This window comes from Scatophagus argus, chromosome 1, assembly GCF_020382885.2.
Source record: "Scatophagus argus isolate fScaArg1 chromosome 1, fScaArg1.pri, whole genome shotgun sequence".
In the NCBI taxonomy this organism is placed as follows: domain Eukaryota; kingdom Metazoa; phylum Chordata; class Actinopteri; family Scatophagidae; genus Scatophagus; species Scatophagus argus.
The window spans coordinates 15,480,210-15,504,409 of record NC_058493.1 but is presented as its reverse complement, the minus strand read 5'-3'; the positions used below and the strand labels follow the sequence as shown (position 1 = coordinate 15,504,409).

Here is a 24,200-nt window from a genome sequence, read left to right as displayed (position 1 = left end):
GATCTGATCATGATGACAGTTTGTGTGATATCTGTTATACCTGGGATTTTCCCTCACAGTTTGTAAAACACAAGTGTGGTAAACAACATCCATGCATGTAATAAACTGAAAGATTGTGATTCAAACTTCTGCAAACACATATACAAATTAATTCTCTTGGTATAAATGAAGTTCAATTTCCCCCACAAATGTCAACTTGATTTGAAGTTTTTTGGTTTTTTTGTTTTTTTTTGTGCTATTTTTTTGGCAGTCAGAGCTCTCCTGCTGTTTAGCACCACAACACCTGGCAGCCCAGCTTTCACACAGCCATTCATCAGGGTCCTCCTTCACACTGTGTTCACGACAGTAGAAGGATTTCCTTTGGAGCTTTCTCGAAAGCAAAGTTTACCACAGCACAGTGTTGTGTGTCTCTGTGGAAAAATATACTGATAACGATGTTGAATGTTTGGATGTTTTTTAGACTGAATACTTGACAGATGTGGTTTTAAAGTTTGATACTGTGCCTCCTGCCCGTTTCTGTTTCTTCTTTGCTCAGTGCAAATGACTCACTTCAGCAGAAGAAATTCTGGATGTGTGCATGGTTATAGTAATTCAGCTTTATTGGAAAAATCCTTGCTTTGTCCATTTATGTACCAAAGATGGTTTGATATATTTATAATAATGAGTTTGCTGTGAGGCTGTTTTTTTCATAATGTCAGTATTTGCTGTGAACAGCATGAACAGCAGTGCAATTGATTTCTTGTAACAAATGATTGACCTCAGGCTTCTGCAGCTTTTTGAGCACAGAAGGGGGCGGTGCAGCAGTGGGTGACCTTAATGGCTTCTAGGACTTTTATGGCCCAGGAGGAACCACTGTCAGAGAAAGCATTTATCTGCTAAAACAATTTAAATCATTATAAAATGCATGCTCTACTGCTGTTTGGTTCACTGTAAAAGACCTTATTGTAATTCACATTGGGCCTGAATTACATGTTGCTCAGCTGGTGGCTGGCAACAGCTCAGTTTCAGGGAAACCTTATCCATGCAGGATGTAGCTGTTCCACTCCTATCATCACCCTCCTGCAGCGCTCAGCAGGTCTGTAGCTTAAGGTAATAGGCATATCTGTTTTTTTGACATTTGCTGGATCTGACTGAGATGGATGGATGTCTGAAGTACATCAATATGTTTAGACAGGGAGAGGGTAATTCAGAAATAGATAATTAGATGATCAGCCTTTGGATTGATCTTGTAGAACAGACCACAGACATTTTTATAAATATCAAGTAGTAATGTCAATGTCTAATGTTCTTTAGTATTATGTCAAAGTGAGTTTTGTGGCACCTCATGGAATGAAATCCAACACCAGCTTTCACAACAAAGAAGCACCTTGAGGGAAATGAGTTTTTCCTTTGACTTAATCTTAAAAAGACTACATGTAAGGGATAAAAACATGAATACTTTCTTGGTTGTAATGAGCTCTTCCACTGTACGGGTTTTGTGTGCTAGTCAAAGCCATGCATCTGGGCCAGTTCTGTTCTTTGGTAGATCTACAACCTCAATATGGGCCGGAGAAGTCAGTAGATGTTTCTGTGTTATCAGTCAGTTATCGAGTGAGTTTATCGTCAATTGTTCTTAGTCAAGTTTGTAAACCATGTATTTATTGGAATTTTCTGGGACACGGTGATTACTGTCCCGTTCTGACAAACTAAAAGTTTAATGGGAAAAAACATTGCTGAAGAGACATGACAAATTAACGTGTAATATATAACATTAAAATTTGAATTTGTGCATTTGAATTTGTAGTGTTTATTAAAAGTTGTCTCCTCTTGCTGCTGCTCTGCTGCAGGTATCTCCTCTTTTGCAATGCAACCGACATCAGTAGTGGTGACACAAGGATCAGTTGCTAGGTTTTCCTGCAAAATCAGTGGACACCCTCCTCCAATCATCACTTGGGAGTTTAATCGGGTCACATTACCCCTTGCCACTGAAAGGTATGCACTCTTTTGTTTTCAGTTTCACTCAATGGTAATCATTTTTCACATACTTACCGGACAAATGTAATGTTACCACTCTTTGCCATTAGAAGTTGTTAGGAACATAGGATGTGTGATTGTAATTGTAAATGATAAATGCTGTATCGTAACTGAGTGTGTGTTGGTCTCTGTTTTCCAGAATCACAGTCCTGCCCAATGGTGTTCTTCAGATCCATGGAGTGCAGCGAGGAGATGCAGGAAATTACCGCTGCATCGCCACCAACATTGCCAGCCGCCGCCGAAGTACGGAGGCCACCCTCACTGTCACCCCAGGTGTGTCAGCTAGCTCACTTTTTACAAGCATGTTGTGTATTAAGTATTTTTAGCTTGGTCGATAGTTTGTTGAAAGGCTTATTTATTCACTAAAGAGATAACACAGAGATAACAGTTTCATTTGAATCTGCGGTGTTCACCACTGTTCACTAATGCTATCTTCTTCCTACTCTTCTCTCTCTCTCTCTCTCTGCAGCCACCAGCCTCCAGCTTCCCCAGAGGCCACGCATCATCACTGGGCCACAGAACATTTCAGTGTCCCTGCACCAGAATGCTCTCCTGGAGTGCATGGCCACAGGCAACCCACGACCCATCATCTCCTGGAGCCGAGCCGACAGCAAGTCTATTGATGTTTACAACACCAAAGTGTTGGGAAATGGGAACCTCATTATCACAGACATTAAGCCACAGCACGGAGGAGTTTATATGTGCAGAGCCACCACTCCTGGCACGCGAAACTATACTGTTGCTTCAGCCAATGTCACTGTGTTAGGTAAAGATATACTGTAAATTGGCTGTGGATGTTTGGATCCTGTATTGATAATTGAAAAACTTCATTATACTGAACTTTTTCTTTCGTTGATGTTGTTCCTCTAAAGCCCCCCCTTCCTTGGTTGAGTGGCCGGAGAGTCTGACCCGTCCACGTGCCGGCACAGCCCGCTTTGTGTGCCAAGCTGAAGGAGTACCAACACCTCAAATCACTTGGCTCAAGAACGGAGAGAAAGTTCATTCCAATGGTCGCATAAAGATGTACAACAGGTATCTTACTCTCCATATGAAGGATCATTGTTAAGATCCATAAAACCCTTTCTGACAAGTCATATGTATTTGTATCTGTATGCTCAGAAGTAATCAAAACGGGAACCCTTACTCTAGGGTACTTTCTAACATTTTACCATGAAACATTTGTTTAACAGAGTCTGTTGGCTAATTTAAAACTTAAAATAAATAATTCACTACTGTCCTTACAGTATAAAGGAAACTGAATAATTTACAGCAGTGCAAATGGGATTGTAGTGGGTTTCCTTATAATTTGCTTCCATTACTCAGCTGTCAGTGCTTGTTAAACGTAATTATAGGAATCATTGCACCCCAGTAAAGGAGCCATCTGCCTTTTGTCATTTCAACTTCTATTGAATTTTTAAAAAGGAACAATAAAAGGAAAATACTAGTGGTACTCTGATATCAGACCTTCTCATCTCAACATTGTCCTGGCATAGACATAATGAGAGATGGCATACTAATAATAATAAGACAAGTAAAATCACCTGTGTGTCTGTGTGCCACAGCAAACTGGTCATCAATCAGATCATCCCTGAGGACGACGCCATCTATCAGTGCCAGGCAGAGAATGAGCAGGGATCAGTCCTCTCCATGGCAAGGCTCATTGTGGTGATGTCTGAGGATCGGCCAAGTGCCCCCAGGAATATCCGAGCTGACACTGTGTCAAGCTCAGCCATCCTTCTGGCTTGGGAGAGGCCTCTGTATAACTCTGATAAAGTTATTGCTTACTCAGTGCATTACATGAAGGCTGAAGGTAAGTGGTGTGTAAACAAACAAGAGAGAACAGGGGTCATATTTTTAGTGTTTTTTGTCTGGTAGAAAAAAGCCATGACCATTGATTTAGCATTGCACTCCTACAAAATTATTGGACCCATGATGGGCTTCTGATGCACCATATTCCATGTGGTCCATTTTTATTCCTTGTCAAAACATGGCCCCCACATAACCAACAATGCAACTAGACTGCTGACAGCTGTGTTTGAGATTCTAGTGTGTTATGCTAGTTGGGACTTTAGCTGCTTGCCTCAAGCAGAGATGAGGAGCAGGCTACAGGTGTCTGTTAATTTTCTAACTCCACATCCAGAGAGATTTTTTTCACTTTCAAACTTGTAGTTTGCAACCCCAAATAATGCTGAGTCAAGTGATGTCATTTGAGGCAATTTATCAGACTTCACAAAGCTCCCTCTGGAGGCTTAATGCAACTTTTTCCACACATGCAGTGGTACCCTCCAAATCCTTAAACTGACTGTGGTTTGTAACATTGGTGGAATTTCCCTTTAAGGCAGCAGGAAATAGCAGTTTAAAACTATGGATTGTCAGTGCTATGTTGGTGGTCGGAGGTCAAGAGAAAAAAAAAAAGAAATGCCCCTCCAAAATAAAGAAGAGCTATGACTTTGTCTTAATAAACAGGAATGGTACTCTAAAGACCATAGCTTTAGAGTTTTGAGGCACTGGGTCCCTTCCCTTTTTCCTTTGGCTGTTAAGATGCAGGATGCAGACATACTATTCACAAAAAGCACAAGGCTTGTAGTGTGGCAGTAGGAAAGCCTTTCAGCTTTCCTGGGAACTCTTGCTGTTGACATGAAGAGTTGCATTCAAACAATGCAACATTTCAGAAAAAAATTCAGCTTCTTCATTCAAGCACTGCACTTAATTATAATGCCACTGACTTCCATTGGGAGGTGAAAGGTACTGAACGGAACTAAAGAAAAGGGAACACCTGCTTTATTTTGTAGAGGATAGGGACGTCAAAAGAAAAAGAATAAGCTGAACAAATTCTCTCTGTTTTATATTCTTGAATAGCTGACATCTCTCAGGGATTTTCTGCACTTGATTTAGATTTAATGACACAATCTCCAGTTCAGTCCAGTTACAGAGAATGGCTGTTCGTTGACATTGACAGAGTATCAGACAGTACGTTCTGCACCTGAGGCTGCAGACAGAGGAGCCTGGACTAAATGGGTGCTCTAAAGAAAGGAAGAACTAATTAGAACCTGTGATGGAGTGTCCAAAAGTGTGTATTCTTCGAGAGCAGTGGGAGGGTGTGACTTGGACAGGAAGGACTTTGTTGCACTTTTCAGAGAGGCTTACTGAGGTATTCAGACCGCAGAGAAAGCTTTTTGGTTTACTCCTCAAGTACCTTGTTTACAGGGTCAGAAATCACACTGGGTATTTTTTTTTTTTTTTTTTAACCCCAAGCACAGATACAGCTTTTGTGTGACTTTACTAATCTGCTCTAATTAAATAACTGTTACACAGCAGATTGGTTGGAAAAAAACAAGTGCAAGTGTTCATGTTTCACTAAATATTAAAAAACCTTTAGCATATTTTTACACCTTTTCTTGGACTTGTTAATGGTTAAGATTTTGATCTCTTGGTTTGTATATTTTATGGTGCAAAATCATCTATATTGAAATATGCTGCCATTTATCTAAACAATTGTGAAAAATTGAAATATTAAAAAAAAAAAAGTTCTTTATCACAAAGCAGATTGTTTTTTGGGGGGTGAAAAACTCCATGTCTCATCGTACTTTTGATTTTGTTTATGATGACATGAAACTGTGAGACTGTATTTACAATGTTATCATTTTTTCAGGATTAAACAACGAGGAATATCAAGTTGTCATTGGAAACGATACAACTCGCTTCATTATCGATGACCTGGAGCCGGCTTGCAACTACACCTTCTACGTTGTGGCCTACATGCCCATGGGGGCCAGTCGTATGTCGGATCATGTGTTCCAGCACACCCTCGAGGATGGTGAGGGATACATTTTAATGAAAATCATAAACAACAAAATCCTTTCCACGGTGAATACAAAGCAAGAACAAAGTCAATTATAAGAGTGAGGTAGACTGATAAGCAGAGAAGGAGTTGTTGTTGATCTTTAGACAGAGTGTTAGACTCTGATGTTCCAGTGAGAGCTCTTAGGATGTTTGTTTACAGCATATTTAAACTGCAGTGTTGTTCATGTAAGAGACGATGTGACTGTGTACACAAGCTCGTGTACATATGTGTATCTGTATTTGTCTAACATACCCGGGAGTGTTTTTGATTTCCAGACAATTTTCATTAACTCATGGTCTTGGCCTGAGGGTCCAAGGCTGTCATGTGTCTGTTCTACATGACTGAAGTTATTAAATTATATCACATAACTTGTAGAACAAACTGCAGGGTATTTAAAATATGTGCTCTGGTTAAGACATGTCAGTCCAATTCTAATTAGGGAGACGTTCACAGAATGACTTTTGTTTAACATGTATCATCTACACAAACTGTAGCAACATGTTTTGCTCAAGTCACAGTCTAATTTTACAGATATGATAACAGTTCATAAAATAATTTTGTCTCGTGGTGTATATATTCCTGTCACCCTAGCTGTATCTTAACCTCTTTCCCCCAGTCTAATGCATTGTGGTACATTCTCAATTTCAGCTTTTAGATTTGTGTCAAAATACATGAATCAGTGATCTAGCGTGTTTTGAAAAATGTTTCTAAGTTGTACCTGCTGTACCCCATTATTAAGGTTCCCATATTCCTTATTTGTACAGACAAAACTTCAAGCAAGTATTAAAAACATCAAAGGTGACTTTTCTGGGTTGTTTTTTTTTTTTTTTTTTTTGGCCCTAACCTTCCTGTCTTGACGGTCCACAGTTCCCCTCCGCGCCCCTGAGCTCAGCCTCACCAGCAACAGTCCCATGGACATCCAGGTGTCTTGGCAACCCCTTCCAGACAAACTGAGTCGTGGCCGAGTCTCTGCCTATCGCTTATCCTATCGCACCAGTGCTGAGAATACAGTCTCACAGGTAGAGCTACCTGGGGACAAGACCCAGCATCTCCTGGAAAACCTTCAGCCTGACACCATCTACCTCCTTCGTATTGTTGCTGCCACCAGCGTAGGATGGGGAGAGCAGTCTGCCTGGACGTCCCACCGCACCCCGAAGGCATCCAGTGCTCGAGGTAAAACATTTGGCAGGGTCATCCTCATAATTTCTGAAAGTAACAACATGTGGCAAAGTCAAAATGTGGAGATACACTGTAAAAATATTTACATCTGCATACAGAGAAATTTGAAGGAATTATCACTGAACTGAGTCAAGAGAAGAGCTTGCTCTGATAATCTTGTTAAGGCATTGGGTTTGTTACTGTGTGACCTTTGCCCTGCACTGTCAGTAACATTGGAAGGGCTTCAGTCATGGGTCATAAAGGAAGCCACGCAGGCCTCTGGGTGGGAAAGAGTATATGGCTGCTTAGAGCCACATCAGAAGCTTTGAGGTGGGGGAGGGTGGAATTTGTTTTTCCTGCCCATCTCTATTGCCCTCTGTCTCCAGTTTAAACTCATACAGGAGTCTTCTACTGGTAAACTTTGTTCCCCTCATTCTTAAAATAAAAATGTGTGAAATCGCTCCCTTGACTGCTAATATGGTTGTCTCTGGTCTTCATTTAGTGTGAAACAGCTGGTAAGGCATCAGATGGTAGTTTCACTTTTCAAAGTAAAGTTCTGGTTAGGAAGCTCCTCCGTTCATCACACAATCACTGGAAAGAGCTCGGTGAAGACAATTCAGTTTTCTAAGAATAAGTTCCTGTTTTCTGAAAAACTAATGTACTAACAGAAGTTACACGTATGTAACATATATAACAATAACATCTCTGAAGTCTTGCCTGGTTTGAAGTACCTTCAGGGATTATTAAGATTTCTATTGCACAGTATGAACATTTTGTTCACATGAACCTTTATTCAGAGTGTTGTTTGTGAACTCTCTAACCTTTCTTGTTTTAGTATAGAACTTAAATCCACCTTAAAATATCATTATCAGAATATAAATATTTTTTTCTTCTTTTAGTTCCTCTGGCTCCTGAGCTGCATTTGGAACCTTTAAACTGCACCACTGTTTTGGTGCGCTGGCAGCTGGCACCCAGGAACTCAGCCAGTGTGCAAGGCTACAGACTCTTCTACCATGAGGAAAGCCAGTCAGAGAGTGCCCCGGTTCAGCTGAGTGCCACGGAGAATACACGCACTATTGGTGGTCTTGGTGAGTTGTTGTATTATTTTAATTACCTCCTGGTGGGACATTACCCAGTATTTTCCTAGTTGTCCTGTGAACACCAGTACTCAGTAACAACACGACAGAAGCTTTTTATTTAAACTGCAAGCTCCCTTTAGACAGTGGATGATCTGGTCTGATTTCTTCATAGATTGGCAAGTACTTTTTCTTAAATCTTCTATAACTTGTACTTTCAATTGTGATGTGAAAAAAAATTATATATTCTTGCCAAATTTTATTTGTATAAATATTGGTCTTATTAGCATAGCTCATAATTTTTCACATACACCATATAGGCAAAAGTATTGGGACACCTGACCATTACACTGACAGGGACATTGGTGACATGGCATTCTAAGTGCATGGGCATTGGTGTGGAGTTTCAGGGCTCTGTGCAGGCCAGTCCAGTTCTTCCACACTGGACTCATGTCTTTTTGGACCTTGCTTTGTGTGCTGGGGTGCAGTCGTGCAGGCTGTTGCCACAAAGTTGGAAGCATAACATGGTCCAAAATGTCTTAGTATGCTTGGTATGTTTCCCTGGAAGTCAGGGGCCCTGCCCAACTCCTGAAAAACAGCTCCATACCACACCTGCATTCAATAATAAAGAGGTCTGTCTCAATACTTTTGTCTATATAGTGTATGTTGTTATAGTTGGCCACTAGGCAGCTAAAGACAACTTGGGATTTGAGCAAGCACCCACATATTTCTACAACCTGTTTAAAGAATCTTTCAGATTTTTTGTTAGAAGTTTGCATGACTACAATTGATTGAAAATGTTAAAGCTCACAAAAGCTTTATTGGAGTAGTTGTTGGTGGACAGATTTGGTTGAAACCATGAGCAACGCTTATTGACAGCTCATGATTGATGAACTGGCTTAAGTCTGGTCATGTGTTGGGCAGCACCACAGAACAGCACCACATCCCACTTCCATGACCTCCCAACCTCTGCGTAGGATTTCGGTGTGTGTGTCCTTTCAGCAGCTGCTAGATGGTGTTTGGGCCATATCACAGCTCTTCTGGCCTTTAGGTCAGATTCATTTTGGCTTTTTGTTTGAGAGGGGAGAGGGGGGGATCAGGCCCAACCAGTGGACAACTGACCATCTGTGGCCAGAGGGGGTCAACCAGGTGGTCAGCAGCTGACTTGTAAATCAGGAAGCTCAGTGCTTGAGCGGGATCAGAAAGGAAGAAAGATGAGGAGGCACTATAAATTACTTTAGGTGTTAACTCTAAATACTGCAGTCATTTAGCTAGTTAGATTTTTAGCTTAGTGGTTTAAGCACCACTACTTTTACTTTTTAGGTTTACAAGACATCTGTAAAACCTAAGACAACTACTAAAAAGAGTGCACAGTAATATTGATGAAATGACTTTAACTACTAAACTATTTAGCTAAATATAAATGTTCTATGTGTGATGTCTGTTTAATAATACCTTCACATGGTGGTCAGAAAGAAAGAATGAATAGAAAATTAGAGTAAATTCAGCATGTTTTATTCTCTTTTTTTCATTATTGGTCATAATGGTTCTACTAGTGTGTACTCATATAGAGAGATCTGCTCATTATAAATGGTGCCTGAGTGTTTTTCCATTACTCTTTCTGGCTTCATCAGGGTTGTCTGAATATTGAATGATGAGGAAGAGGAAGAAGAAGCTGCAGCCACAGCTGCTGAAAAATAATTAACCAATCACTAAAACAAAAAACAGAGCTACAGCTGAATTAAAAGAAGTATCTTATTGTTCCTCTTTGATAAATCAGCTTTGCAGTTTTGCAGACAGGGAAGCAGTTTAGTGGAGGCAGATTTATTATGTGTTTTATGACTGCTTTTAGCAGTGTTGCTGAAGGAGCATTGACATCAAAGACTGTCATTGTGTTTGGCTTTGGGTGCCACAAAGACCAACTGAACTGTAGCCCAAACAATGACCATGTCTTTTCAGCTCACTATCTTGCTTTTCTGAGAAAGAAGAGAGAGGTGTAAAATGCAGCATCCGACCTCCTGTGTAGCATCACATCCTGAATTAAAGACAAAAACCCTGCTGGGCTCGACTGAATACTTTTTACCAATTATTAGTTCCTTCTTTGAGATATTACTATTTGCTGTTATTATAGCTCTCATTAATCAGTGGCAAATCTATTAATATTTTAAAATTCATACTGGAGGCCATTTTAAAACATTTAGATTTTTAAGGGAACCCGACTTTGATTCAGTACAAGAAAATGTTAACAGTGATACTATACATGTTTAAAGGGAATCCTGATATGAATTTTGGTCTTTGAATATATCAGTTTTTATTGGGTTTTTTGTCAGGTTACTTATGAGACATTATTCGCTTAATTTTGCAGCTGCATATGGCAATACTCTCAGCGACACTCTTTGTCCACGAGACCACCAAATGCTGAATGTTGATCTTTCCCATCAGGTCATCTCTGCAAATTAAATCTGCTTGTACTGTAAATGGCATTTCCTATAATCCCTGTCATGTTGTACACAGCAGTCATCCCTTTTTGAGCCGATAACATTGATTTCTCAACTATCAGCTACAGTGGTACTGGATGCTGCTGATTCAGCTCTGTGTACAGTTTCAGAAGGACATGCTCTGAGCTGACTGTTAAATTATCACTTATGACGATCCAGATGATTGAAAGCACACCCTGAGGGAGAGGAATGTGTTTGAGAGGCTCCAGTTGGTTATAAATGACACTGTGATGTGACCTTTCCTTGTGTGTGTTTTCCCTGCTCGGCCCATGAGAGGAACAAGTAGTCGTAGTCGAAGCTTAAATACCTCTCATACCTGTTGGCACCAGGCAGCGTTGAGTGTGTAACTGTAGATTTATCTCACAGCTGGAGGCCATGTTGCATCTTGTCAACTCCTTTTATTATTAAAAACAAGGAAAAACGGAGTGAAAATATATTTCTAGTCTGGTCATCAGAATGCTTGTGTGTGTGTGAATATGTGTCTGTGTGTTGATTTGTGTAAGTAAGGGCTAAAGAGAGGGAGAAGGAGGAAGGAAGGAAGGAGAGAAGATGATAGATGCTGGTGTGAGGGTTCATGTGGGAGTTGACATTTATGGCCCCTGTTCAGGCCTGGCTTGTCGCGACCTGGGGGGCCTTTCGCAGGCTAGAACAAAACCTCAGGGGCCAGCAGGATCTGCATTTTGGCTGTTAAAAAAAAAGAAAAAAAAAAAGAGGTGACCACAAATGGCTCAAAAATCCCCTTTAATACAAACAACATAATTTATGGAAGTAAAGCCATGTGAGATTTATCCCAGTGGGAAGAACAGGAAAATGCCTTCACTCAAGACACTCAACTGAGGCAAAGTGCAGCAGTTTTGTTTTGGTTTTTTTTATGTAATCATATTTATATTTGTAACTGTAGTTCTGTGTTCAATGCTACACCAGGGAGTGCTGAAACAACTAGATGATTAAACAAAAGTGAAGTGGCAATAATCTTGACAGTTGATTAGTAATTTCAGTCTTTAATGCTGTCATCTTAGACAATTCCAACTTTTAAAATGTGAGGATGTGCTACTTTTCTGTTTTATATCACTGTAAATTCATTATCATTAAGTTAGGGCATGTTGGTCAAAAGGAAAAGGAGACATTTGAAAACATTAACTTTGACTCGGAAAAGAAAAAAAACTTTGACTACGCATTTGTTGCTATTTTTTTATTTTCTCTTCCAGATCAACAGATTAATCAAAATAAACATCATGTACAGCCCCAATATCAGGATCTTGCAGTAAATACGTTCAGTGATTAACGACAGTTTTATTAGCGGTTGTAGAGAGTAAATTTACTGGGTCAGTACACTCTCTCTTTTGTATAGTGTGTGTTATGGGTAGAAATTCATTTTAATTCAGTTTTAGTTCAGGACATAATAACGATGTATTTGATCATGTCATGTTTTAAGTTAAGAGCTTCAGGTGTTTGTTCTGTTGCGAGTGAAAAACAAACCTGTCCTCTGGGTTTCTCTTATCAGGACACTGTGTCATCACCTATTAAGTGGCATTTTATTTTGACTCTTCCCTGTTTTTCCAGTCACTTCCTCTGCTTGACCCTCCCCCTTCACAGAGAGCCCTAAAATCCCTCCCTTTTCAGGATTTAGCTTGCCCAGATTCCATGTCAAAGGTCATGGCCCAGATGTCACAGCTTCCCCCCTTGCAGAGCTACTCCCTTGCATAATTACGGCAGGCCCATTGTATTGTGGGGCTGGGTAGAGGTGCATACTATGTGCCTGCTTCTCTTGAGAGGTGGACACAGAGACACAACAAACAAGCAGAAACTCTGGATAACAAGATGGACTTTGTACAATAAGTATTGGTCGTCTGGCTGTATTTGTTTCTTGCAACAAGAAACAGATGTATATTAAGAGAATTTATTTTACTTCAGATCTCCTCAGTCTTGGTACACTGCACATTTATAATGCAGTTTGTATCAGCGGTTAGTATATTAGTATTTTTCTTTTAATCTTAATTGTCTTTGCAGATATCCATATAGTCGTACTCAGGGAGAATCCCTGAGCAAAAGAAGAGGCTCATCTCATATTATACACCCATGACATCAGATTCTTTCAGAGCTTAATCTCAGCTTGACCTGCTGGCCCTGGCCTGGCTCCAGTGAAACTCCTAAGGGCTGCTGGGGGGTGCAAGTAGCTCGACTCCACCCCTCCTAAACTTTTCTAACCTCCATGGACACAAATTCATTCCCTGTGGTCTCCCTATTCTCTCTAGCCTGTAAATGTTTTATGTATAGTTCAGGTTTTTGTTTGTTTTCTGCAGAATAGTCAGGTTCCAACTAGCAATAGGGTCAATAAAATAAAATATAAAATAATTCAAAATGAGTCAAAAATGATTTTCATCCTAACAGTCTTGTCTCCCTCCAAACTGTGGCCAAGCATGGGAAACACTGATTAGAGAGATTGGGGATCAGTGTGCATTATTTTACCTATATTAATATTGTATGCAACGTTCAAATTGGACCCTGTTCAGTATTCTTTAAGGGGTAAGAAGGACCTATGGCCACATGGTTTTTGTTCAGCCTTCAGGGTCCTCAGGGTCAGGAAGGCCTGTTGACCATCAGTGGTGTCCTGCCCAGGGGATTTTGTCTGTCGATATAACCCCCAGATTCTGGACCTGAATAGGAGTGGCCACTGACCACTGACCAGCAGACCTGATGGAGGCCGGAGAAAGGGCCTTAGTATTTGCAGTCAAAAGAGTCATGGTGACAGGGTGATGGATAATAGTGCAGAAACTGACCAAAGGACTTACAGCACTGAGCATCTGTCACACTGCCTCACCTCTAGTTCCCACCACACCATCAACCACCGTCGTCAGAGAACCTCTCTGACCCCACACCCACTTAGTCCAGGTCTCTTTCATGTATCACCCCTGCTTCCTGTTGGCTGTAGGAATCACACTGTCATCTCTTTTGGTGTTGTGGTACTTGTTGAATTACTGCATTGAGTGTTAGTGAGAATATCTTTATGGATGTCAACTGAAGTCCAGATCTAAGACTGCACACAAGCTGAACTTTGAGTGCTTTTCACATTTCAATGTTTAAATTTATTTACACATGTGGCTTCTTTCTTCTTCTTAATGTAGACCCAAGGAAGAAGTATCACATCAAGCTTCTGGCTTATAATTTTGTCGGAGATGGCTATCAGGCAGATCGGACTATCAGCACCCCTGGATGTGTCTGTAAGACTGTTTTTTTTTCATTGCATCTGAAACATGTTGTTGGCTCTTGAATTTGCTTTGTTTATAACTGCCAAAGTTGGGGCAATAACATTACATTTCTTTTTGTATCTCTCAGCTGTCAGAGATCGCCTGGTGCCACCTCCACCTCCTCCACATAACGTGTACGCCGAGACCAACAGTTCCACCTCCGTATTTCTGCACTGGGGTCGACCAGCCTTCACCTCCAGTCATGCAATTAACTACACTGTCCGCTGCAACCCAGTAGGCCTGCAGAACGCCTCCCTGGTGCTGTACTTGCAGACGTGAGAATATCTTTATAATACAATGCTTTTCATTTTAAGAACTTTCAATCATATCACATAAACTATTTCTTTACAACAGTTTATGCTTGAGATTTACTTGCCTCACTCATGTTAGGGAAGGTTTACAGGTCACCAGTACTACTTAGGCGTTTCTTTTACCCAACTGCCAGCTCAACTCTGTATCGCCATCTGCTGGGCAAAACCTTTAATTAAAGAACCAGTTCTTAAACACAATAAAACCTCTGTGGATTAATATGACTAGCCTCAACATATTATTTCGATACATAGCAGTTAAACCACCCCAAAATCTCACTGAACTGATTTGAAGCACATGAAGTGTAGTATGTTTTGAGTGTGCTGGTGCATTAAGCCTATGTTATGTCTTTCTTCTGCAGGAGTGAGCAAAGCCTCCTTGTGCGAGATCTGGAGCCCAACACCAAGTATGAATTCGCCATCCGCCTTCACATCGACCAGCTGTCCAGCCCCTGGAGCCCTGTGGTTTATCAGAGCACTTTCCCTGATGGTAGGGTTTTTTCAACTCTCAAATATGAATATTGATGTCAGCCAAAACAATCCTGTGTATATATATTTCTTCACATATTGTTGTGGCCATGAAAACAGTGATTATTTCACATTATATTCACATGTCAATTTTGTTGTTTAAAAGGACACCTTGTATTCTATTGTGTTATTTACAGTATTCTTATTTAAACTGGCATTTTTTTCCATGCATCCCACCACCCAGCTCCCACTGTGCCCCCTTGCAATGTGAAAGTGACTTTAATTGAAGAAGACACGGCGCTGGTTTCATGGAAACCCCCAGATGAACTCAACGTGGCTGTGACACATTACACAGTGCTGTACGCCTCCAGACACTCCTGGATAGCTGGGGAGTGGCAAGTGCTGCAAAGAGAAGGTAAGGAGGAGTTGTGGAAAGCTTATACAGGTGTGCAGGGGGAGCGAAGCACACAGCCGTCCTCCTGTCCCACACAAATGGACCATTGGAAATCAGTAACACATTTCCATCCTTCAATCTGTGTTTGCTCATTGTCATCCCCTGAATGGGATCAGCTGAGCACACTGCGTTTGTCTTAGTTATAAAGGCCCAGTTTGGAGGTGTAATGTGATTAAAACAAAGATATTGATTGACCTTCACACAAAGATCATTCTGAACCACTTGTACCTATAAAAATGGACCATTTCTGTCCTACTGATAGATTCAGTTAGAACAGGATTACAATTTCACAGATTCCCATCAAACTGCAACAGTGTTGACGGTAGTTAGTTCCCTTTTTTATTTATTTATAGGTCTGTTTGATTCAACGTTAATCTAAAAAAAAAAAAAATAGATAAATGCAGCTTTAAGCTGTAATTCTCAATGTAAACATTTGTTTTATTGTGTAGTTTACAACAGACATTTTAAAGCAAGATTCACAGTTTTCTATGAAATTGTCTATAGAAAAATGCATTTGAAAAATTTTGAAGTTATAGAGTCTGGCAGTTGCATTTGTATAATCAGTGGGAATTGTGTTAAACATAAAGTGGCCTTTTAAGTAATTTTAGAGCCTCAGGGACATACAGTATAAACTGTGATTTCTGTTTGATATTATTAAGGCATGAAAAAATAAAGCTAGTGCTGACAGCTGAGAAAATAAACATAGCCAAATATCCTAAATGAGTCTTAGGTATTAGTAAAAATAAAACTGTTGTATCTGGTTTGGGAGGCAGAGGAGATGAGCAGATGACCCCAGGAAATGCACAAAAAGGCACACCATTCCCCTCTGCCACTGGTGAAAGGGTCAAAAGTGAAGCTGTTCACAAAGCCCCCCCACCCCCCGACCTCCAAACACCTCAAGCTGAACACCCCTCCCCCTCCCCTTCAGTCTGTGTTCTGACCTATGTGGTGTGTAGCCTGGGTGGTACTGGTTAAGAGAATGTGGATAGCCCTAATCCCCTGACCCCCTGCTCTTCCCCTCAGAAGCTCCTCTCACATAGCACCTTCAGCCCTGAGGATTGTTTCTACGTTTGTCTTTCATGTCATGAGGGCTGCAGTCATCTTATTAAAACACCAGTAAATAATAGTAAGATGACAAAAAAAAGAACAGTGTATTCACATGGTGCAGTTAAACACCCAAATTATTTCTCACCCACAGGGAGCATCACCATGGCTCTGCTGGAGAACCTGAAGCCTGGCCAGGTTTACTTGGTGAAAGTTTCTGCCTCGAACATCATGGGTGATGGTCCGTTTTCTCATACGGTGGAGCTGACCGTACGAGCAGATCTCTCCTCGAGTCACGACCCTCGGCTCACCCGTGGCTCCACACACTCCACAGGTCACTTGATATCTTACGGACGGAGTCTTCCTGTCATAGAACTTGTGATTGATTAAGCTTTTCGAGGCTACGCTATGACAAATAATCTCACAGTGTTGCCTTAATCCTTCACAGCCTTTTCTGATGGCTTCTACCACCTGGACCAAAAGTCAATGACAGGGATCACTGTGGGAGTCTGCATAGCTCTCATCTGTATCATCATCTGTGCTTTCATTATTGTCTGCAGAGGCAAAAACAGGTACTCACTATGTTCAAACACAGTGCTCACTGTTTCCTCCAGGAGCCTCTGTCTGTAGTGACTTCATGTTTGTTTCCCTCCAGGAAATTTTCAGCTGTTAAAATGTACAGAGATGGAGTGAGCTCACCTGCCTCAGCTGCAGGACATCAGGGCTCTGAGAGACAAGCTGAAGATGCTGATGTGACCATGCCAATGATGAGTCAAACCCATTTCATTGATACCAAGGTACTTAACACTTTGTGAATAAGGATAATAATGACAAAAATCCATTATCTATAGTAATAATAATACAATATTACAATCTGACATAGTCAGAACCACATAAAATGTAGTTGTATGAGCAGTAAACTCCCTGAACATACACTTACAGTCATATTATTTTAACAGTCAGTACCAGATATGACTTGTGCCTTTTCATACAAAAATGTTTTTCACTTGTAGGGTGGAACAGATCTTATCATCAATTGTCTTGGTCCCATTCAGCCCAGCACTGAGAAGAAAGAGAAATGGTTTTCGTTCAGCAGTAATGTGAAAAAGGACAGTAAAGCAGTGCAGGTAAGATTGAAAATCATCAGGCCTGCTTGTTAAATTGTCATCAGCAAACTGTAGATCAATAAGGAATAAAAGATCCCCAGAATACATTGCATACCCTGTCTTTATAAATTACAAGAAGCCATCTTGGTCTAAATTGAACTTCAGTCTGCACAAGTGCAGACACAAACTTTATTCTCTTTGTTCTGTGCAAAAGCAGAATAAGATATTCTGTCCTCTATCTGCAACTCAGCCACTTCACACTCAGGCTAACTGAGGCAACATTTTCTCTGTTCTGTAGAATTTGAGACATGGAGTCGCCTCCTACCAGCCTGGTACCACAGTGTTGACCTTTGAAGAGGAGCTGTCCTTGTCTCCAGACCAGCCCATCACCATGCAGGCCCTCCTCTGGCGTCCCGGTGACACAGAGGGCTCCTCCAACAGCGAGGAAAGCCACGCCACTGGCGACTCTGGTCGTTACTCTCACGATGAGACGGAGATGACCAACCTGTCGTCTGGTCCCAGCAGTCGCCCACCGTCTCTGACGGCGGAGGACAGCGGAGACTCGGACTTCAGCAGCCCCACCGAAGAACCAGGCGAGCTGCTGGAGGAAAGTCAGACTGACATGAAGTTTACTGAGTCCATCGAGAACAGCTGCTGTAATCGTGAAGCGCAGAGCGACTCTCAGTCTGCACTTTCTCTCCAAGTGTGTGGGCATGTGCCTGAGTGTGTCTGAAACCGTGTGTGTGTGAGTGTGTGTGAGTGAAGGGTGAAGTGTGGTGTACTTCCAAAAAAGTCAACCAGTATTGAAGTGGAACAACTGAGCAGATCACGTCATAGAAGTATCTGCATATTCCCTGCAGCTTCGCATGTGTTCATGTAGAGGGAGCTGAAAAAATATATAATTTAACATTTTGAGAAATAGACTCATTTACCTTCTGGCAGAGAGTTAGATGAGAGGATCGATGACCCACGCTTTTGTCTGTTAAATACAAGGCTACACTCAGGAGGAGCTGTAGCTTAGCTTAGCACAGAGGTTAGAGAAGGGGGACACAGCTCTCCTGCCTCTGTCCAAAAGGAATAAAATCTGCCCACCAGCATCTCTGAAGCTCACTCATTAAGATTGTCTTGTTTATTTAATTTGTACAAAAACCAAACAAAAAAAAAAACAAGTTGTGGTATATTTCTTAAAGACCTCTGATTTCCTGAAGTCTCCACTGATTGCATGGCAACATGGTATAATTTCCAGTATAATTTCCAGCTGGTAACCTTTGTTGCATGTCATACTTCAGTTGCACAACTCTCTGTAAAAGTGATGAATTGTGGTTTTTAAAGTTCTGTGTTTGCAGAGGTTAAACAAACAAGATAAAGCGTGTTAATAAGTGAACTGTAGAGATGTTTTGTTGCCAGATATGAGAGTGGTATGTATTTTCTCTTCCCAAAATGTCGAACTAATCCTTTAATTGTGTTGCTGCCACTTAGAGAAACAGGAAATACACACCCTCAGGAAACCACAAAGGATGACACAGGAGGGGAAATGATATATATTCTCTGCACAGCTATCAAGCTAAGGACACATTTGACTAAAATTCATCCACACGACCTCCTGCAGTTATTTTCCACTGCAAGTGTACCACAGGCCTGAATGTAACTGTGTGTGTGTGTGTGTGTGTGTGTGTGTGTGTGTGTGTGTGTGTGTGAGGGAGAGAGAGAGAGAGGTGTAAAGAAACAAAGAGAGACCCGTTTTTTAACATTTATCTTTATTCGTTAAAAACATACAATGAACAGGAAGCCAACAGATTTCTTGATTGATAGAAGACGTTGGCAGGGAGCTTCATTTGATTTCTTTTGCTTCTGTTGTTCTCATTCAATGAATGTCTTTTTTTTTTTCTTAAATTTTAAATTTGTGTGTGTATGTTTTTGAAAAAAAAAATCTCACCCGCCATGAATGTTTAAAAATCCTGTCAAAAATGTGACAAAATTGACATTTCTGACATTATTTAAGAGAGTTTATCACTGGAGCGAAAGGGAAGTGTGAGTCCTTTTCACTGATTATCTACCTCAGTTTACCTCCGGGTAAACTTCCACTGTATATTTAATAACTACTTATACCTACGTTATGTGATGGGCTGCCTCAGTTACATCACGTTTGATACTTCCTGATGACCTTCTTCTGATTGTCACCCCACTTTGTTTTTTCCTCTTACTTTGTTCTGATTTACGGATGGTAAGGGCGCTGCAGCTTCCCTCTTTCGTTCCACCTGCTGTGTGGACTGAGTCATGGAATACACACATGCAGCTTCTTATTTATCTCATCAGACGTCGCTGAGCTGCTGAGCCAATATTAATAATAGTTTTTTTCTTCAATTTGTCCATTATTGAGTAATGGTATGAAAAGACGGTATATGTCTGCTTTTGTTTTGTGCATCGATGTGCAGCTGCCCCTGCCATTCCTGACTTATACTACCTCGTTTAAGAATTTATTTTATTGTCTTATTGTTTTCCTAAACTCAGGGAACAAGGTTTAGTACATCTGAAAAGTCATGTAATGTTACATGCTGAATTGACAGGGTATCTTCTCAGTACTAAACCCTCATATTGTGTAATTGCCTAATAGAATATGCTATGAATGTATCCCCGACATTGTGTGCCAGTAACTCAGATGTTTGTACAGCCCTCCGCCCTCTGTAGTGTCTCCTCAGGTGCTGTAACGTCTGTTTTGACAACAGACCCCTTTTGTTTATTGACTTCTTGCTTTTGATTCGTGTAATGTTTCACACCAGAAGTGCTTGTAGTGGCATGTCGGTACAGAAAAGCTTTATGATTAGCCTTAATGTGGGAGATGCCCCTCAGATGCTGAAACTGAAGCCTAATCTTTCTGAGGGAGAAGCTCCACATGAGGATGCAACACGTGAAGAATGATTGTAGTTAAAGCAATGGAAGTGTTTAATCAGAGAAAGTGAAGTATTGAATGAACACCATGAAACGGTTTAATTTGGGGGGGGAAAAATCTATATTTTTATTAGAAGATAATGTACTACTGAGTACACAGTGTAGTTACTTTTGTTCCTAGTAGTTTTTTTTTGTTTTTTTGGTTTTTTTTGCTTTGCCGTAGAATAGATAAAAATTAGCACTTGTCTGCCAAGTAGTTTGTATTATCAGCCAATGTGCAGCGGTGACTGTGATGCTATAACCCAAAGAGTTGTTTGCTACCTGAGTTTTATTTTAGTCTCTCAACTAATCTCTGGCAGAAGGTTACTGAGGAATGTGAAATAATCTGAGCAGATCAGACCAAAGATGAAATGCGGCCTTTGAGATGAGTTGAGGCGCTGCTCCTCAAACGAAGCCTTGCACATTAGTGGCCTTGACCCGCGACAGAAAGAGTGAAGATAGTTGCAGGTTGGAACTCTGAGTAAGTGCCAGCAGGATGCATGGGCACTTAATGACGATGGAGTGACAATTAATAATCAATTTTATGCACACGAAATGATCCTATCACAGAGTCTCTCTAAAACTGTTGCAAGCAAACGTCTGTACATTGTAGGTGAAAATTATAAGAGTTAAATACAGTATATTATATTGATTAGAAGTCTGCATTGCAACAGTGCAGTCTTGTGTGAATGTGCACCCACTGGTACTTATATACAAAGAGTTTCTAAATGGGAGGTTTGGTTTTTTTTTAACAAGATGTACATGTGAAATATTCACATTTCATTCCTATTTATAGATGTTTTGAAGATATCACAAAAATATTTCATATCACAAAGATTGTAAAATGGTCAGTGGGTGCACAAATATTTTCACATTTCTGTATTTTTAATCAAGAGGACTCTACAGAGGATTCAATCATGGGAAAGTTTGGGATGAGAAGTGACACAATCAGTTAAACTTCCTTTTGAAAAGCAAACAAAGTAAACCAAAGAGGTCACCGTTGCATATTGGCAAGAGATCAGTTTAAAAGCATCCTATCTTTGTGTGAAATGTTGTCATTTTCAGTGTTCTCATACTCATTTTATGACTGCATAACGTGTCGTACTACGAGACAGCAGGAAGAAAACGTTACCCAGCGTCATTTGTTTCCACAAAATCAAGTTTTAATCCTTGTCTGTTTTCTTTCAAGAAAGAGAAGGATACAGATTTCCATTTCAACTTGAACCCTTTGGTGTATTCATATATCCTGTATCGTCAGAGCCTTAAGGGCTCAGTTCAGACTCTGAAAACGGCTCTCATGGTCAGGAAATAAGATGGCGTTCTGGAGACTGACCTCATATTTCACGAAAAACTGCAACTGTTTACCTGTTTCAACCTGTCATAGTGAGTCGTACAGGTTCTGGATCAGGCCTTTACAGCTCATACAGGTGCAAGTTCTACCTCGAGTTTTTATAATCGTTATATTCCTGTGATTGGTGCAGATGCTATATGCTCATTAATGTCTGCACAACTGAGCCAAGCTGTACTATCATCAAACAAGGGACCGGGGACGTTGGTCTGCTGTCTTTCATCTCATAAATGGTGTTACGTTGGAATTACGTTCGTGTCCAACAATGTGAACTGAACGGGGTAAGACGTAGCGTCTGTTCTGCCGATGATCTGACTCACTGTTCGTTCTCCTTTTTGCAGTAATGTGGTGTTTGAATAATGTGAGGAGGAGCACTGCGGGTCATTTACAGTCAAACTCAGGGGAGCCCACAGCTGCTCCTCCTCAAAGAGAAAGCAGGTTTCAAAAAGTCTTGAAAATTGAATGTACCTTTTTGTAATTATCATGTTTTCCGGTATTTTCTGTTCATGTTTGTTATATTTTGTCGGATTGTCTTTGTCAGCAAAATCGCTTGAAAGTTGGTTTTGCCAAAAATGTTTAGCTAGGAGATTTTAGACAGTCAATAATTATGGAAAAGTCTGATTCTCAGTTTAAATAAAAGTAGAAAATTCCAGCTTGCCTTTACTGTTCATTCATTTCACAATTCAACTTGTTCCTTAAACTTCTTAATTGACCTTCCAGGCTGCAGAACAGTTTGTACATGTACATCAACGTACCTCATGTACGATATCAACACTTAAAACGGCAGCAACAGGGAACTTCTCTTTGTTCAATAAGTGTTCAGAGCATTTTAAGTAAAAGTAGTAAAAGCCCTGATACCACACAGTAAAAGTACTCCATTCCAAACAAAAGTCCTGCATTCAAAATCTTGAACATGTTTGTAAGTATAATCAGGTTAATGTTCTTCATGTAGCCAAAGAACTCAGTGCAGAAAAATGTCCCCTGTGACTGTTGTACAATTGCATAACTCAATTATTTTTCACAATATTAGTATTATTATTATTCATGCATTAACAAGCATGTTACTGTTGTTGGTTTAGGTGGAGCTAATTTGTAACTAATTTGTAGGCATCTGCAACTAATGGTCATTATTTTTTTATTTCATCTGGTGATTTTGTCAGGTAATTAGTGGATTTGGTTTGTAAACCTTCAGAAAAATATGAGAAATGACTCAGCACTTCACAACATTTGTTTTGTCCAACCAGCAGTCCAAACCTCTAAATGTGTTGTATTTTGCATGAAATATGACTAAAATGATAATCAAAATAAATGTTGAATTTTCTGTCAGTGGACTAATTGATTAATCAACCAAATGTTTCTTTCCTTTAATAAGCTCTACATGTTTTTTTATGCAAATATATTAATTTGTAAAGAGTGCTGAGGTGAAAATACACAAGTACTACAAGTACCTCAGATTTATAACAAAATATGAAATACTTTTGTACTGCTTTTACTTCAGTTTATAGAGAAATACACTTTCTGCTCCTCTACGTTTACTTGACAGCTTTAGTTAAAGAAATATTTCCAGATCATTAGTTTTACATATAAAACATACATACAAATATGTCAAACAAGTCAAAAACAAACATACATTAGCTCAAATATTAACTATCATGTACTTAGATTAAACATAGTAAACAAGTCAAATTACCACAGGCTTGACTACATACATTGTCAAAATGCTGACACATGCTACACATTCATGTACCAGTGATAATAATCCAATAATGAACTAGATATGCTAACACATTTATATATGAAGTAAAATAAGGGCATGATGTGTGTGTGTTTCTCCTAATATATTTTATATTCTTTGATCAAATCTCCAGTGCACTGAGCCATAATACAATAATACAATATTTACTTAAAGAATCTGAGCCACTTTAACATAAATCTGTTATACTTCAAAACACTTATACAAAAACAAGTTACACGTTAATATGAAGATGTAATGGAGGTTCAGAGACAAAAAAAATTGAATAAGCTCTAAACTGGCACATTCTTGAGGTTAAATTTAACAACTAATTTTCATTTCTTATTATTAATGTTACAAAATCGTAGGCCTGTGCAACATTTAGCATAAGCATGCTGATACAAATAAGTCTTAGCTCCCCGTGTCATCATTTGTCATTATGTAAAACCAGACAACTGTAAGTAAATACAGTAATACACACACACACACACACACACACACACACAATTACTTCTCACTCTTGCAGACTCTTGTGTAAAATTGTCATAACCTTTACAACAATGACCTCTACTGTTTTTACATGTTAACAGCAAATCATAGTAATGCTGACTCACTAAAAAAGGATGAGATGAATCTTCTTTGGAAAACAACAAACAATTTGACAAGACAAGTAGATTGATCTTAGTCAGTTTTCAATTTTTATCATAGAGTGTAGTATGCGACACAATACAATAATATTAGTACGAACTGTGTGTCTGTTGTGTTAGAATGGCAGTATATGTGGCAGTACTAATTTATATTTGCTTGAAAATAAAACAGGTTGCACACTGACAGCATATAAGTGATTTCACAAACAACCGAAGGTCACTGAACTCCACCAGTCAACATAACTTAAGAAGACTGAACCAAACGCTCTGACGGCAAAGAGCCAGAAAACATTAAGCGTTAACGAGAGCGACCACGTGCTTTGTGACG

General features: G+C 40.0%; 1 protein-coding gene across 3 annotated transcripts in view; it reads left to right on the top strand.

Moving 5' to 3' along the window:
* The window catches only part of prtga (protogenin homolog a (Gallus gallus)), a 30,171-nt gene extending 8,027 nt beyond the window's left edge, over positions 1–22,144 (top strand). For all 3 annotated transcript variants that reach the window (XM_046386194.1, XM_046386185.1, XM_046386177.1), the window contains exons 3-19: positions 1,827–1,971; positions 2,153–2,286; positions 2,483–2,779; positions 2,886–3,045; positions 3,576–3,823; positions 5,666–5,830; positions 6,725–7,030; positions 7,915–8,103; positions 13,715–13,810; positions 13,926–14,112; positions 14,508–14,635; positions 14,858–15,028; positions 16,266–16,445; positions 16,560–16,683; positions 16,767–16,908; positions 17,125–17,238; positions 17,516–22,144. In XM_046386194.1, the coding sequence (XP_046242150.1) occupies positions 1,844–1,971; positions 2,153–2,286; positions 2,483–2,779; positions 2,886–3,045; positions 3,576–3,823; positions 5,666–5,830; positions 6,725–7,030; positions 7,915–8,103; positions 13,715–13,810; positions 13,926–14,112; positions 14,508–14,635; positions 14,858–15,028; positions 16,266–16,445; positions 16,560–16,683; positions 16,767–16,908; positions 17,125–17,238; positions 17,516–17,950 (3,204 nt within the window). In that variant the 5' untranslated portion in view covers positions 1,827–1,843 and the 3' untranslated portion in view covers positions 17,951–22,144. The remainder of the gene's footprint in view (positions 1–1,826; positions 1,972–2,152; positions 2,287–2,482; positions 2,780–2,885; positions 3,046–3,575; positions 3,824–5,665; positions 5,831–6,724; positions 7,031–7,914; positions 8,104–13,714; positions 13,811–13,925; positions 14,113–14,507; positions 14,636–14,857; positions 15,029–16,265; positions 16,446–16,559; positions 16,684–16,766; positions 16,909–17,124; positions 17,239–17,515) is intronic.
* The last annotated feature ends 2,056 nt before the right edge of the window (positions 22,145–24,200 follow it).